Source organism: Scyliorhinus torazame, chromosome 11, assembly GCF_047496885.1.
Source record: "Scyliorhinus torazame isolate Kashiwa2021f chromosome 11, sScyTor2.1, whole genome shotgun sequence".
Lineage (NCBI taxonomy): Eukaryota > Metazoa > Chordata > Chondrichthyes > Carcharhiniformes > Scyliorhinidae > Scyliorhinus > Scyliorhinus torazame.
Window position 1 is genome coordinate 145,474,062 of NC_092717.1, and position 12,857 is coordinate 145,486,918.

The window sequence follows — 12,857 nt, forward strand, 5'->3', positions numbered from 1 at the left end:
TCCACGTTTTTGGAGAATTGTTGCCCAGGAAAGGTCAGAAGGAATAAAACCACTTCTAACTCCTGAGACATCTAACCACTGGACCCCACAACTGCACTCCCCAATCACCTGCCTAAGCACACCACCACCGTTCCCACACCCCCCACAAGGGTGATTGCGACTCAAAGAAAGAATTGGCACAACATAAAATAAAAGCTACAACTCTAAAAGGGTGCAGGAGCGAAGGGACCTGGGTGTATTTATGCAGATGTCATCAAGAACAGGTTGAAAGAGCAGTTAATGAATCGTACAGTATCCTAGGTTTTCTTAATAGGGGCAAATAATTCTAGTGCAAGGTGGTTATATTGAACTTGTTTGGCCTCAGTTAAAAGTATTGCATCCAGTTCTGGATGCCGCACTTCAGGAAAGATGTGAAGGTAATGGGGAGAGTGCAGAAAGATTTACAAGTATGGTTGCTGAGATGAGGAGTTTCAGTTATGAAGATACATTGGAGAAGTTAGGACTGCTTTCCTTGGAAAAAGGAGATGCATTCAAAATCATGAGGGGTCTGGACAGAGCAGATATGGAGAAACTGTTCCCCATTCATGAAAGGATCAAGAATGAGGCGGTACAGGTTTGAACTAATTGGCAAAATAAACAGTGATATGAAAGAAACTTTTTCACACAGCAAACGGCTAATGTCTAGAATGTACTGCGAGATGGTGGAGGTAGGTTCAATCAAGGCATTCAAAAGGGTATTAGACAGTCATCTGAAAAGAAGAACATGCAGGGTTACAAGGAGAAGACAAGAGAATTGCTCTGGGAATTGCTCATTCGGAGAGCTGGTGTAGACAAGATGGACGATTGGCCTCCAGCACTAACAATTCAGAGATAATGCTTTGGATTTTCCAGTAACAACTTCCTTATTAATGGAACAAACTATGATAGCAACAAATAATGCACAGGAACCATAAGATCCATCATATGAAAGCTGTCCGTACAAAATACATTTTATACACATTTCCTGTGTAATAGTTAAGGGAATGTTACATATGGCAGCAGACATGTCAGCACACACGCACATAACAGAGAGGTCGGACATCATCCCTGGTGCATTCAATCAAGGTCACTGCTACATCCGACTGCTACAACCAAAACACACTGCCAACCATAACAATATTATAGTTGAGAACTAAAAGCAACACTTCTCGCAAAAATTGTCATCTTCCAATGGCCCAACTGCCCATCCATCTGTCACCAGAAATTATGCACAGTAACCAGCTGGACAGAACAAACAAAAAATCTACAAAATAAATTTGACACCTTTTCCTTATTTACCACAGTTAACCAGCATATTAAAAGAGGGAGCACAGCTGGAGCTAGTAATGGGAAATTAACTAGAACAGATATAAGAAACATAGGGGGAAATAAACATCATACAGTTTAAGATTGCAAAGGGCATAAGACAAAGACCAAAGTAATACAGCGGAGTGGTGGGGCTGATAAAAAGATGACAATGGAATTAAGGAACGTAAACTGGAAAATTTTACTGAACTAGGTCAGCAATGGGGAACATTTAATATGGGGGTGATTAAGAGGGTCCAGAGAAATATATCTCACTGAAAATCAAGAACAAACTAGCCAGTAAGGGCACAGCATGGATGAATAAAGACATAAAGGGCAAACTTGAAGCTAAAAGAAAAGGTATACATTAAGTACAGAGACAAAAATAGAGAGAATGGCAAAAGGGAATACAAAACACCTAAAAACACTCAGAAGGCAAGACGAAACTACAAAATTAAATTGCCAAGGATCGTAAAAAATAGTGAAGCATTCTTCAAATAAAAAAATAAAAATCAAGGGATACAGCCTTAGGAAACAGACATGGTAAACTATGGTATTAGCAGTAAAATCACAGACATCAAATAATTACTTTACCTCAGTATTTACTAGGGAGATCAAGATGGTGGAATTGACGTTAGAATAAAAGTTCAAGACATTTAAAGTAGCAAGAAGTGGATAATAGATTAACTAATCAACCTTAGAGAATAAAACCCTGGTCCTGATTGTTAGCAAATTAAAAGTTAGGGAGGAGATATCCTTACGTAGCAATAGAAAAACATTTAGAAATTGAGTAGTTAGCACATATTTCAAAAGGGAAATTATGCTTAGCTAATGTTTTGAAGTTGCAAGAGAAAGGCAGATAAGGATAATGAACATACGTTTAGAATTCCAAAAAGCCTTCAATCAAGATTGTGTTGTAGACTCAAGACCAAAATCAGAACATAAGAGGTCATGAACAAGTATGAGAATGGATAGTAACCAAGCTATAATATGGGAGGGAAAAAAATGACAAATACAGGTTTAAAAAAAAGTTGGAAAGGGTCATGGGTTAGTGCTGGAATTCACTGCTATTCATCACGTACATGAACAATTGGATTTCTTTACCCCAAAGTACCATTTCAAAACTTGTAAATAACATCAAAATTGTGGGTGTTGTTATTGCAGAAGAGGACTACAACAAAATACAGAAAGACATTAATAAACTTGTCGAATGGAAATGTAATTGGCAAATGCAATATGGATCACCAAATGCATATGGAAACACAATGAAGTGGTACATTTTGGCTGAAAAAAATAAGGAGGCCACACACTCCTTGCAAAATAAGTATCTAAATGCAGTAGAGGAATAGAAGAACCTGGAACTACAAATACACAAAGCACAAAAAGTAACGACACACGTCGCCAATAAGGCATGAAAAAGCACTGAATTTATTCCTAGATGTATAGAATTGAAAAGGGCAAAAATTAAGTTACACAGAACTGTGGGTTAGCCCACACTTGAAAATTGTAAACAGCGTGATAAAAGAACAGAGGCACTGGAGGAGGTGCCAATAAGGGTTACTGGAATGACACTAGAATAGAGAGATTATATCCAGCAGTAAAGATTGAATTGGTTGGAGCTCTTTTTGTTGCAAGACTAAAAGATGTCTTCACGGAAGGATTTGGCATGGTAGACACGAACGGCAAAGTTGGCCAAATGGCATATTTCTGCTGAAAAAACTATGCACAGCTATGCAACTAATATATGTAAGGCTACTTTTAAGAATTCATCAAACGATATATATTGCAACACATATCCATCTGGAATTCCCACCGGATTCTCCGATCATCCATTGTAACTTCAGTGCAAGATCGGGAGAACTCGAAAAACACTGAACAACAGTATCCTCTGGCTTTTCCAAATAATATGGGAGATCTACACATTGCAGAAACTCAATAGTGTATTCAAAATATTTTAGTCCAAATGTTTAAAAGTTTTATACATAACAGACTTGTCTAAAATCAGTCCATTGTATTTTGTAGGGTTTCTTGTGAGAGAATGTTAATATCCTAATTTTTCAGATATCAAACTAATTACATATCCCACATAAATACTGTTTTATCATATAAATCTAGATAAAGTGCAGGATAAATATAAGGTATATTATTCTAACTTACCACAAGACAGCACGGATCTTGGTTCCCACCCAGTGTTAAACCTGTAGACTTGTTCAGGTTCAGCTCTTGGTACCTGAATATACCTTCGCATCCTGTACACTCTGTAGCTTCAGACTTAAGACTTAGATTTCACTGCACCTACAGAATTGTATACCCACAGTCAGACAGATGATCTGGTTACAGTAACACTAGATGAGTATATCAGTTAGACATCAGCTATGGCCACTGACTAGACAAACAGGATGTCAAAACTGGGGATACAAGACCTCAAAATGTAATGGTGATTACTGAATGTTAAAAGCTCCACTTTTAGAATGAGCAATATATTGGTCTTGTGTCAATCTGAAATTTAAATAAGAAAGTTTCCCCAGCTGAGAAAATGAATTTAAAACATTTAATTACATGCTCACCAAATGTGGAGTTTTGCTTTTCAATTAAGCAGATTTGGAATGGGCCATTTATACCAATCTTTTTGACTCTTGTCACCTTGGGAGGTCAAGTACCAGTAATGTTATCCTGAACAACCATAGGAAAGAACTCCATCCACATTTTACAATTACCATAAGTTGCCTACCTCCTCTGCTATAAATAGAATTTGAAGGATTAGACTGAAAAGCGCACAAGGATTCTTTAGGAATACCAAACTATAGGGAACAGCAACATGCTTCAAGTCAAATGAGCAATACAGAATTATATATCAACTTGTGCTAGATCTACAGGGTGCAATCTCAAAACTACAAGCCAACTAGGAAAAAACTAATACAGTAGTGGAAACACATGTCTAATTAAAAGATCATCCAAGCCAAAGATTTAAAAAGCATATTCAAACTGGCAACAGGTACATGCAGTATCAGACACATGCCCAAAACACACCAAATTCAAACATCTCGCGCACCCGACATCCTTTTAAGTTTACAGTTGAGATTTCAGAATGAACATCAAGGGCACCATGGCCTTCAGCATATTTTGACTTTCAACACTGCATTTTTGCATCTTGGAAGTTCTGCAACTTCATATCAGGAACTATTCCACATTAAGACAGTCTATGTGCTGGTGTCAGTGGAGTACTCTCAACTTCGACGTCAGGATACTGTGGGTCACCGCAGAGATTGGAGGACAATTTAAGCGGATCCATCATTACAGTAATGAGAGGGTGCTGTGCCATTGGAGGTATAGTCTTTCTGTTGAGATGTTAATCCAAACCTTTGCCTGACCTCTGAAATGGATGAAAAAGATCTCAAAGCACTATTTCAAAGAAGGGCAAAGGCAATTTCCAAGCGACTTGCTCAATATTTATTGCCCAGCTGACCTTACACGAAAACATTTAGCTGGTCATAATTCTATTACGGTTTGTCGTCCTTTTCACGTAAACCTTGGATTGGTGGGTATTGTGATGGTATCAGTCATATTGACAAGAGGTCCATGAGCTCCTCACACCTCTGTTTGGTTGTGATTTAAGCACGATTGTGGAGAGAAAAAAGTCAGAGATTATCTTTCCATTTGAAGATGACCTTGCAATAGCCAACAATTTTGATAGAGGAAAGCAAGGCCCAATTTTCTACAGTCCAACTAGATCGGACTGTGAAAGACTAGTTAAATAAGTTGAGCCCCAGGTGCACTAAGGTCTGCCACCTTCGACTTGGAAGGTGAAAATATGGGACCACGGTAGTGAGAAAGGGCAAAGTGGGGAGAGAATAAAGATTTTATTGGTAACAAAGGCATGAATGTTTTAATCAATCACAAAGCAATTAGGAGTGCTGCAAAATCAGATTGCATGAATTGTCTAGTTCTTACAAGATTTGGGAGAACACCTAAAAGGCCACGCGCTAATCTTGTTTTGATATTGCAAACTCAGCCATTACAACTTTCTCATATAAAAAGATATATCGTCACCAAATTCAGGTCAGTATTGTAACAAAGAAAAAACTCATTTTGTATAGGTATTAAGTGCCAAGAGACAAGATTTGTAGGGCAAACGGATATACAAGACACTAGTTAGACCTCAGCTGGAGGAGTATTGGGCACCACACTAAAGGAAGGATGTGAACTTGTTGGAGTGCACAGAAGAGGTTTACAGGAATGGTTCTATAGATAAAAAAAACTTCAGTTATGAGAATATTTAGGAGAGGTTGGAGCTGTTCTCTTAGCAGAGAGAAGGCTAATAAGAGGAGATTTGATAGAGATGCTCAAAATCATGAGGGGGCTGGACAGAGTAGATAGGGAGAAACTGTCTCTCCTTGTAAAACATTCAAAGGGAGGGGACTGATTTACGGTGATTTGCAAAAGAAGCAAATGGAAAGTGAGAAAAAACTTTTTCACATGAAGAGTGGTTCAGGTCTGGAATAGACTGCATGGAATTGTGATGGAGCCAGGTTCAACTGAGGTATACAAAAGGTTACCTGAACAGAAAGAACAAAGTACAGGAACAGGCCCTTCAGCCCTCCAAGCCCGTGCCGACCATGCTGCCCGACTGAACTACAATCTTCTACACTTCCTGGGTCCGTATCCCTGTATTCCCATCCTATTCATGTATTTGTCAAGATGCCCCTTAAATGTCACTATCGTCCCTGCTTCCACCACCTCCTCTGGTAGTGAGTTCCAGGCACCCACTACCCTCTGCGTAAAAAACCTGCCTCATACATCTACTCTAAACCTTGCCCCTCGCACCTTAAACCTATGCCCCCTAGTAATTGACCCCTCTACCCTGGGGAAAAGCCTCGGACTATCCGCTCCGTCTATGCCTCATAATTTTATAGACCTCTATCAGGTCGCCCCTCAACCTCCATCGTTCCAGTGAGAACAAACAGAGTTTATTCAACCGCTCCTCATAGCTAATGCCCTCCATACCAGGCAACATTCTGGTAAATCCCTTCTGCACCCTCTCTAAAGCCTCCACATCCTTCTGGTAGTGTGGCGACAATGTGCAGGGGTATGGGTAAAAGGCAGGGGTATGGGTAAAAGGCAGGGGAAAGGCACAAAGTCATAATGCTCAGTTGGTGCCAGATGGGCCAATGACCTCCTTCTGCACCACAACAATTCTGTGATAAGGAAACCCAGAATACTCATGTGTAGATATCTAATGGTGGAATTATTTAAAAACAAATGCATGTTTGCTCATATCAGAACTTTCTGCGATGCAAAGCAGTAATGCAAACACAAGCTCTGATGTGTTTCTCTGGTGCAGAGAACTTTTACAATATTTGGAATGCTACAGTTATACCATAAAACTGCTCCTCCTAAGTAACAATTTAAGATTTAAAAAAAGTTAATCCAGATTCCTTTGTTCATGGAAATGTTACTGAATACATATTTCCACAAAATTGAAGCAGATTGTAACTCACATTTGGCTACAATAGGGAATAATAGACTGCAACTAAAGAAGGAACATTTGTTTGCTTCATCGACATTTCAGAAGATGCTCATCTGGTTAATATGCTTAAGCAGCAAGGTCAACTCAATGATACTGGGGGTGATGTATCTTACGCAAGGTAAACTCAAATGGGTTGGCAAACACATTCATGAGCAGCATGCATGTTACAAAATGGCACCTTAACAACAAGATCTCTCTCTTGTATAAAAGTGATATTGGTGTTAATTGTGCAACACCTGCCCTTGTTCAAATCATTTGTTAAAAAATAACACAAGTGTGGTGAAACAACTTGGAAGTGCTGCAAGTCTGAAATATAGTATACCACTTGTATTGGTAGAAACAAAACAGCATATACAGATTATTGACTAGTCACATTCATCCAGTTTAAACAGACTGAATGGATTACTATTTGAGAAAATAAAATTGGCAGCAGGAAATGCTCCAGTTTGCATTCGGGCATGTAATAATTTTTATTGTCACAAGTAGGCTGACATTAACACTGCAATGAAGTTACTGTGAAAAGCCCCTATTCGCCACATTCCAGCGCCTGTTCAGGTACACGGAGAGAGAATTCAGAATGTTCAAATTACGTAATAGCACGTCTCTCGGGACTTGTGGGAGGAAACCAGAGCACCCGGAGGAAACCCACACAGACACGGGGAGAACGTGCAGACTCCGCACAGACAGTGACCCAAGCCGAGAATCGAACCTGGGTCACTGGCGCTGTGAAGTCATTGTGCTAACCACTATGTTACCGGTAAAACAGAGCTTTGTTACAAAGCCCAGAATGCCCTTTTCCTGTGTCGAACATCCATCTGTTTTCCAGAAAGATTGTAGATCAATGCCAGGTGCTATGAAGACCTACCTCACTAATCCAAAAAAAAGTCATATTTTCCTGTCTTTTGTGATGAATTTATTCAAGAAAATAAGTTAAGTAAAATGTTGTCCATCCTTGGGTACAGCAATCTTCCTGCAGATTCGACCTACAATTTAGATTTACATCTCAAATGATCACTTTTCTTAGCATAAAACAAATTCTGGGTAATGCTACCCTAATCCATTAAACGCAAAATTGTGGATCTAATACTAGTTTGCCAAAAAAAAAATTGAAGTGCAGCAACTGAAGAGTTAACACCAATACTGTATTTATACTTAAAATACTTCACTGGAACCCAGTTCATTTACTGTAAAAAATATAATTTCCAGAAGAAATTTCAACTGGTCAGAAGCTCCTTTTTGACTCCAGAAACATGGATTCATTGTCACAATTTACCACCTAATTGAGCTTCTATTGCATTACACTATGAACATAAAATAAATGACAAGTGAGCACTGCAAAATCACAAAAAACTACTAATTTTGTCCAAAGTTTAATTCCACCTTCAATTAGCATAAGAATCCACTGAGAACTGAGAAATAGTGGTTTCTTATCCTTCCCACTTCCCGATTTTTCGACAGAATTCAACTTGGTTGAACACACCATCTGTCGAGTAAAGGGTTAACATCTGGAGCATCTGATATGGTTGTAACTACTGATGTACGGTCACATGATCAATAACAGATCTGTAGAGTACCGAAATGTACATCTGTAAATAAACAAAGATTGTTACGGATAACAGTCGATGCGAGCATTCTTAGGGTAACAGGCAAATCCAAAAGATGCCACATCTACCCCAAACCCAAGACAAACCTTGGTGGCAGCTAGTGGTTCCCGTTGGTTGTTCATGTGCATCACCCTCCTCCAACAGGTCCCCTTCTTTGGGATGCATCACCAGCAGGCATTATCCTTTTAATTTATACACCTGAGAATTATTCATCCTGGATCATGTCAATTTATATCACATTATGTTTGATATCACACAAGTGTAACATTATTGTTCACAGTATCCCAAGTCACTTGTATGAATGTTTTTTCTTTTAATTTACAGGATGTGGATGTCGCTGGCTAGACTAGCATTTATTGCCCTCCCTAGTTGCCCTTAAGGTGGTGATGGTGAACTGCCTTCTTGAACTGCTGCAGTCCATGTGGTGTATGCTGTTAAGGAGGGAGTTCAGGATTTTGACCTAGTGACAGTGAAGGAACAGCAATATATTTCCAAGTTAATATGGCGAGTGACCTGGGAGGGGAACCTTGGGCACCTGTATGTCTCATAATCACAATGTAAGTTGCTTCACAAACATCCTGGTGTAATATAGTCCACAATGTATTTGTGAGTGGGCATCATAAACTATTAAAAATAGCTGTTTTCTAATACCTGTTGATATACAAGTTTGATGCCAGCCGTAGGCTATGTAAAATGTTTAAAACGGCTCGTGTACATTGTGGTCTGCAAGAGCATTTGATGATGATCTTTGGTCCGCATACAGAAAAAAGGTTGAGAACCATTGTTTTAGATGCTAGTGGTTGTGGGTTTGGAAAGTTCTGTCTGAAGGAACTTGGTGTAGGCGAGCCAAGATGTCAATCAGCTTAAGAAACCTAATCTCAAACCTGCACACAAACTCTATCACTTCATTGAGCAAGATTCCATTTTTCCTTTTAGCCAGATTGCTTACGTCAAACTGCTACTGTAGCCTTTATGCCATTGCCACCAGATACAGCCTACTCTTGCTAACTAAAGTAGACTTTTGCTTAAAAAAAAGTCATGAATTACCCAATATTTCACTTTAAGTCACTTTAATTGTGTTTTTTTTCTAAACTCTAATTATGGCTAGTTGGCAGGTCCATCAATGAAAAACAAAATCTATTCTAAGATCCGAGTAAGCAACCACACATCAAACCAGTTACACAATACACTTCGTATGCCTCAGTCTGCTCATTTGGATACATTTACCAAAACACCTTCCTCACTAACGAACTACACCTTTCTCCCATGCAGAATTCATTAACACCATTATCAGTCAGTAATCCAGGCGTAAGAAATTCCTCAACAACTAACAATGGATTCAAAAGTCACATTTGTTGGGAGTAACAACCGAGAACGCAGGGTGCCGAGAGGCACAAGTGCTTCAGAGTTATCAGCGAGCATTTATCGCGTTCTCAACCGTCACCAAATCCTCCCCGATGGGATGATTTTAGAATACTAAAGCAGTCGGTAATGAATTTTGCTTTTAACTCCTCTGTGATGAATAGATCATGTGGATTGCACTCAGAAAATTGCTTCACTCTCAGCAATCACTTTTTACACCCAAAATTGCTTTAGTGCTATCTCTTGATATCAAATCACACCAGCATCCCACTGCTTGCATCATAAGTGCTTTGTGGTAGAAATATTAGCTTGGTTGCATTCACATGCGGGAACATGTGATTTAACATTTTCTCTCAAACAGCTGTACCTTGAGCCCTACATGTTCAATTTACATACATCCAGAGAGCACAGCAGCTCAGTTTAATACCCCAGTGGCCAAGAAGCATGACCTCTCCGAGCAACACAAAAACTAGAGTTCTATCATCACTGAGCTAGAGGGTGTTGTATTATGTACCTGAATGGAATGCAATATACTGGAAAGGTGTTCTGCAGAGCAAAGGTTAACATGAGACTGGTGAACAGCTCTGCCCAAGGTGTGATGCACAGAATCACATGGTAAGGATATCTGAGAGAACAGTCTAGAACAAAATTCTGTAAGCAAGCAGCCAGCATGGTGAACAGCACCATGCACAACAGTAAACTGGAACTGTAAGTATTTGAAGACTACCAATAAAGAGTGCATGTTTAAACATACATCTCAAGATCCCTCAGACTTCTGCGGCAGTGAGAAACATTATTAGTACAGAGTACCTCCCCGAGTTTGTCCTAATAATGCATCTGTGAGCTGGTTCAACCATGCATGATAGTCAAGGAAGGATAGCTGTTCTATTTAGAAACATAGAAAATGGGGGGCATAAGTAGACCATTCAGCCCTTTAAGCATGCTCCACCATTCATTACGATCATGGCTGATCATCCAACTTGTTAACCTGATCCCCACTTTCCCCTCATATCCTTTGATCCCTTGATCCCTTAAACCCCAAGAGCTTTATTTGACTCCTTCTTGAAAACATACAATGTTTTGGCCTCAACTGCTTTCTGTGTTGAAAATTTCATAGGCTCACCATTCTCTGGGTGAAGAAATATCTCCTCATCCGATATCCTTAGATTATGACCTGGAGTTCTGGACCCCCCCCCCCCCCCCAATCAGGAACATCATTCCTGCATCTACCCAGTCTACTCCTGTTAGAATTTCGTAGGTTTCGACAAGATTCCCCCCTCATTCTTCTAAACTCCAGTGAATATAATCCTAAGCGACTCAATCTCGACTCACACATCAGTCCACCATCCCAGGAATCAGTCTGGCAAACCTTAGCTGCACTCCCTCTATAGCAAGAACAACCTTCCTCACATAAGGAGACCATAATTTCAGCAAAACATCCCTTCTCCTGTAGTCTAATCCTTTCACTATGAAGGCCAATATACGATATCCCTTTTTACCTCCTGCTGCACCTGCATGCTTACTTTCAGCAACTGGTATACTAGGACACCTAAGGCTCATTGGAAATTCCCCTCTCCTAATTTATGGCCATTCAGATAATCTGTTTTTGCTATCAAAGTGGATAACTTCATACTTATCCAAATTATACTGTATGGCATTCATTCGCCCACTCACTCAACATGACCAATCACACTGAAGCATCTCTGCATCCTCCTCACAGCTCACTCTCCTCTCCCCTCCCCCTACAAATTTGGAGGTATTACATTTAGTTCCCTCATCTAAATCATTAATATATAATGTGAATTGCTGGCATCCTGGCACTCTGCAGTACGCCCATTAGTCACTGCCTGCCATTTGGAAAATCCTAGTCTTCGTTTCCTGTCAATCATTTTCCTATCAATCTCAAACCAGTAACCCCAATACCATGCACTTTAATTTTACACATTAATCTCTTATGTGGGACTTTGTCAAAAACCTTCAGAGAGTCCTAATAAACCACATCCACAGGCTTCCCCCTCATCAACTCCACTAATTAGATTCTCGAAGAACTCCAGTAGATATGTCAAGCAGGATTCCCCTTTCATAAATACATGCTGACACTGTCCAATCTTGCCACTATTTTCTAAGTACTCAGCTATTAAATCTATTTTAATGGACTCTCGCATTTTCCCCACTACCGGCGGCAGGCTACCCGAGGGGGGGCGAGCGCCGGCGAGGGGGGGGCGAGCGCCGGCGAGGGGGGGCGAGCGCCGGCGAGGGGGGGCGAGCGCCGGCGAGGGGGGGGCGAGCGCCGGCGAGGGGGGGCGAGCGCCGGCGAGGGGGGGGGCGAGCGCCGGCGAGGGGGGGCGAGCGCCGGCGAGGGGGGGCGAGCGCCGGCGAGGGGGGGGCGAGCGCCGGCGAGGGGGGGCGAGCGCCGGCGAGGGGGGGCGAGCGCCGGCGAGGGGGGGCGAGCGCCGGCGAGGGGGGGCGAGCGCCGGCGAGGGGGGCGAGCGCCGGCGAGGGGGGGGCGAGCGCCGGCGAGGGGGGGGCGAGCGCCGGCGAGGGGGGGGCGAGCGCCGGCGAGGGGGGGCGAGCGCCGGCGAGGGGGGGCGAGCGCCGGCGAGGGGGGGGCGAGCGCCGGCGAGGGGGGGCGAGCGCCGGCGAGGGGGGGGCGAGCGCCGGCGAGGGGGGGGGCGAGCGCCGGCGAGGGGGGGCGAGCGCCGGCGAGGGGGGGCGAGCGCCGGCGAGGGGGGGCGAGCGCCGGCGAGGGGGGGGCGAGCGCCGGCGAGGGGGGGGCGAGCGCCGGCGAGGGGGGGCGAGCGCCGGCGAGGGGGGGGCGAGCGCCGGCGAGGGGGGGGCGAGCGCCGGCGAGGGGGGGGCGAGCGCCGGCGAGGGGGGGCGAGCGCCGGCGAGGGGGGGGCGAGCGCCGGCGAGGGGGGGGCGAGCGCCGGCGAGGGGGGCGAGCGCCGGCGAGGGGGGGGCGAGCGCCGGCGAGGGGGGGCGAGCGCCGGCGAGGGGGGGGGCGAGCGCCGGCGAGGGGGGGGGGCGAGCGCCCGGCGAGG

General features: G+C 43.0%; 1 protein-coding gene across 6 annotated transcripts in view; it reads right to left on the bottom strand.

Annotated features, from left to right (window-relative positions):
- efr3a (EFR3 homolog A (S. cerevisiae)) overlaps nt 1-12,857 on the bottom strand; it is a 235,163-nt gene that overhangs the window by 176,239 nt on the left and 46,067 nt on the right. For 3 of the 6 annotated variants that reach the window (XM_072467857.1, XM_072467854.1, XM_072467855.1), the window contains exon 3: nt 3,481-3,618. The exons of 2 other annotated variants lie outside the window; for them this stretch is intronic. In XM_072467857.1, the coding sequence (XP_072323958.1) occupies nt 3,481-3,571 (91 nt within the window). In that variant the 5' untranslated portion in view covers nt 3,572-3,618. Of the gene's footprint in view, nt 1-3,480; nt 3,619-12,857 lie in introns of those variants that run through there. One more of the 6 variants, XM_072467860.1, reaches the window with a different exon arrangement.